The following is a 4,344-nucleotide window of genomic DNA, read 5'->3' on the forward strand; positions in this document are numbered from 1 at the left end:
ACAAGAATTCATCCAACCATGACAAACTCTGGCCGTAATTTAATGTAACACAGTGATTTCCTATGATCATCAGCTCCATCTAGAGACCAAAATGGGGTATGCATCCTGAAAATAACTCAATGAGTAAAAATATCTCAATATTGCATTATGGCCACTAGATGGAGCCATGGAGCCAAGGAAATCAGCTTGAGATAAAATACACCCAATATTCATCCCAGCTGGGTCACATACATTCACATTGTTTTCTTTTACACAGACCTCCAAGTGTTTGTGAAATCTCCCACCACAAAATGTACTCAGAAAATGAAAGGTGATGACTCCATTTTTATTCTTCTGCTATCAATGGCCAACCCAGTCCCACACTTCATCCATGTCTTTGGTGACCTCTGATCTCCCCTATGAACTGTATCTTCCATGAGGAAGATCAGCCATGGAGTATATCTGAGGTGTATATCAGGGTGTGCTTCTTCCCCACATGAGAGCTGGGATGTCCAGCAACATTCATCTAGAAGACATTTCCCGCACTCAAGGCACTAATACACCTCCAGGGTTGTGTGGGACCCCTGATGTACAGGAAGACAGGACTTCAGTGAGGAACATTTTCCTCACTCAGGAGAGGAAAGTGGCTTCTTCCCAGTGTGCAATCTCTGATGTCTGTAAAAACTGGACTTACATGAAAAACATTTCCCGCACTCAGAACAGGAATATGGCTTCTCGCCCGTGTGAGATCGTTGATGCATGTAAAGAGTGGACTTACGTGAAAAAAATTTCCCGCACTCAGGACAGGAAAGTGGTTTCTCTCCCGTGTGAGATCTCTGATGTCTGTAAAGACTGGACTTACATGAAAAACATTTCCCACACTCAGAACAAGAAAATGGCTTCTCCCCCGTGTGAGATCTCTGATGCTTGCAAAGACTTGACTTCTCTGAAAAACATTTCCCACACTCAGGACAAGAAAGTGGCTTCTCCCCAGTGTGAGATCTCTGATGTCTGTAAAGATCAGACTTTTGTGAAAAACATTTCCCGCACTCAGGACAGGAATATGGCTTTTCACCCGTGTGAAACCTCTGATGTCTGTGATAAAAGGACTTGTTTGAAAAACATTTCCCGCACTCAGAACATGAGTATGGTTTTTCCCCCGTGTGAAGCCTTTGATGTGTGACAAGATCTGATTTAAGTATAAAACATTTTTCACACTCAGAACAGGAATATGGCTTTTCTCCTGTGTGAGATCGTATGTGGACATTAAGACCATACTTAGAACAGAAACATTTCCCGCACTCAGGACAGGAATAAGGCTTCTCTCCTGTGTGAGATCTTATATGGACAATAAGGCAATATTTCAAGGGGAAACATTTCCCACACTCAGGACAGGAAAAAGGCTTCCCACCTGTGTGAGATCTTTTATGGATATTAAGACCAGATTTGTAACGGAAACACTTCCCGCACTCAGGGCAGGAATACGGCTTCTCCCCCGTGTGAGATCTTTTATGCACATTAAGATGGAATTTATAATGGAAACCCTTCCCGCACTCAGTACAGGAGAACCTCTTCCCTGTTGGAAGGCCGGCCCGGTCCCGCACAGTCTGAGGTTCCTCAGGATACGAGGAATCCGATGGTCCATCTACACTGGGTGGTGTCGGATGGACATTGGAGGGAGCCGGGTTTTCTCCTGGACTATACTGTGTGATGTCCTCATCTTCTACTTTCCAGTCTGGAGACAAAGTGAGACAATCCTCGGAGGTTTTCCTCATCTCCCGGCCATGGACTAAAATACAAAGACAAAGAGGATTACTAGACAGGAGCTGATTGGTTCCCCCAAACCAGGACTCCACCCACATCAGACAGCTTGGTCTCTGAGGAGCCTACAATTCCACCCTCAAGGGAACTAGGAAATGGCTCCTCTGATCTCCTACCAGGTCATTTCTTTATTCATGGACCTTAGTCAGAGAGTGAGGAAACAACCAGAACTGTCTTTTATAGGAGGGACAGTGATGAGGGGATTATAGGACGAGGGTCCCCACCCCCTCTATCACTCATCGCCATCTTCCCAACACAAGAAGTACTGCACTTCCTTATTTACTCCATGATTTAGTCATGAAGAACAGCGGGGCTGAGCCCCACCAGAGGTCAGAGAGTGAGGATGGGGGGAGAACAACCAAGATGAAGACTGGACTGATCCTGAAGACCACCATCATTGGGGTATTGACTCCTCCCTCATTAAAAGTCTGTGATCCAATCAAAACACTGCATACAAAATGTCCAGCAGGTAGAAAATGGGTATAACAATGAGAGTACATATTATGTTTATATATAGCAGTGGGGGAGGGTGGAGAACAGAAGTCAGAACTATGTAAAGTACAAGATAATGTATAACATACAGCAGATAGGACTATATAGTATCAGAATGATATATATAAGTATATATACAGTATGAATATATAGTGCAGGGGTCAGGAGTATGTAATGTACAAAATAGAGTATATAGTGCAGGGGTCAGGAGTATGTAATGTACAACATAGAGTATATAGTGCAGGGGTCAGGAGTATGTAATGTACAACACAGAGTATATAGTGCAGGGGTCAGGAGTATGTAATGCACAGCATAGAGTATACAGTGCAGGGGTCAGGAGTATGTAATGTACAATATAAATTATACAGTGTAAGGGTCAGGACTCATAATATTGGTATTCAGCAATCAGTGGAAGATTAAATGTTTACTGTAGACAAGTTGCAGAGATCCCACACCGCTGCCTCCCATCTCCTGAGACTGCACTCAGTGACTTGGGTCTGAGACACTACAGACATATCCCTCCACCCGGCACAGCCAGCAGATAACAGAGAAGGTCCCCTGGAGGAGTCCGGCACAAGGCAGGAGACCCCAGTCACATGTCCTGGGTGCCTACATTATGCAATGCTTAGAGTAAAAATCAACATTTTGCTGCCAGCTGAACCCCAGAACCTCCATAAATCCAGTCTAGAGACATAAATTGTGTCTGCAGCACAGAGAAGGAAGATTATCCGAGAGAAATCCAGGAATACAGGACGGGGAACACAGCTCAGGAAAGTGACCAGGGGATTACAGGCTGATATCACCCAGTCCCCGCCCTACTCTGGACCAATCAGTGAGCAGTATGGGTGGAGGAATGGATTTAGTGTTCATGACCCACCTGTGCTGATCTCTGTAGGAGTGTCCTCCTCTATAAATGTCCCCGTTATTCCATCCTCCTCCATAGACTGCTGATCATCCCTCACATACGCCTCTTCTTCTTCTGCTTTCACCTCAAATTCTATATCGATTGGATCTCCACTCTAAATCAAGGAAATGAGAGAAAATATCATCTGTAAAATGTAAGATCACATAAACAATCCACACATCATCTCCACAAGTCCATGTTCTAGATGATCCATCCCAATAACCTTGAAATAGTGAGGGATGGTGTGACCTTCCTGTGTGGAATCCCGGGAATACAGAGGACGGGGACATCTCTCTGGTGGGTTCCTGTAGCTGGATGACTCCACCATGGTGTCCTGGTACAGATCTTTGTGTTCTTTTAGAAGCTCTGACTCCTCCATCCCCCCATCCTCATCCTCCTCCTCTTTTATCTCTTCCTTAACCTCAACTTTAGGATCTCTCAGGTTTCCACTCTGAATATATAATAATAATGACATCAATGGTAACAATGCAGATAATGTACAGATCCTAATGATACTATCAGTGATTGTTCCTCATCTACCTGATGATGGTGAGGGATGGTGTGACCTTCCTGTGTGGAATCCCGGGAATACAGAGGACGGGGACATCTCTCTGGTGGGTTCCCATGACTGGATCCATCTGTAGGAAACACACACACTGACTGAATCCATTGTTTCTATGTGTTTATCAGATGATGGGGGATCTAGGTGGATCCTCCGTACTGCTCTCTCCTTTACAATAAAGTCTCCTCTTACCCGGTGATGTGAGGGGCGGCTGATTGTCCATCATGACGTCCTTGTAGAGATCCTTGTGTCCTTCTAAATACTCCCACTCCTCCATGGAGAAATAGACAGTGACACCCTGACACCTTATAGGAACCTGACACACACAATGATACAGTCACCATCCAGACACATCCCTTGTCTGTTACTGGAGAATGTCCCAGAATTCCCGGCACCGCTCACCTCTCCTGTCAGCAGCTCAGTGATCTCTCTGGTGACTTCTAGAATCTTCTTCTTCTTTCTCTCTTCTATCAGGGAGGGAGGTGGAGGCAATGTGATGTCATATGATCTCCAGACTTCACAGGAGGAAAACTCTACATCTGAACACAAATAGTCACATCAAATGATATTCCCAGAATCCTCCTCA

General features: G+C 44.9%; 2 protein-coding genes across 2 annotated transcripts; both read right to left on the reverse strand.

Moving 5' to 3' along the window:
• Positions 1-309: 309 nt before the first annotated feature.
• Positions 310-1,764, reverse strand: LOC149441242 (uncharacterized). The gene has a single exon (XM_089657596.1). The coding sequence runs from the start codon at positions 1,752-1,754 to the stop codon at positions 606-608; it is 1,149 nt and encodes a 382-aa protein (XP_089513722.1). The 5' UTR covers positions 1,755-1,764; the 3' UTR covers positions 310-605.
• Positions 1,765-3,158: 1,394 nt separating this feature from the next.
• Positions 3,159-3,671, reverse strand: LOC149441243 (uncharacterized). Its single transcript, XM_089657614.1, has 2 exons — positions 3,420-3,671; positions 3,159-3,311 (listed from the first exon to the last, which is right to left on the reverse strand). The coding sequence occupies exons 1-2, from the start codon at positions 3,669-3,671 to the stop codon at positions 3,159-3,161; spliced, it is 405 nt and encodes a 134-aa protein (XP_089513740.1).
• Positions 3,672-4,344: the final 673 nt, after the last annotated feature.

This window comes from Staurois parvus, unplaced genomic scaffold (genome assembly GCF_062004578.1).
Source record: "Staurois parvus isolate SC_StPar_1 unplaced genomic scaffold, SC_StPar_1.0 ptg001011l, whole genome shotgun sequence".
NCBI classification, from domain to species: Eukaryota; Metazoa; Chordata; class Amphibia; order Anura; family Ranidae; genus Staurois; species Staurois parvus.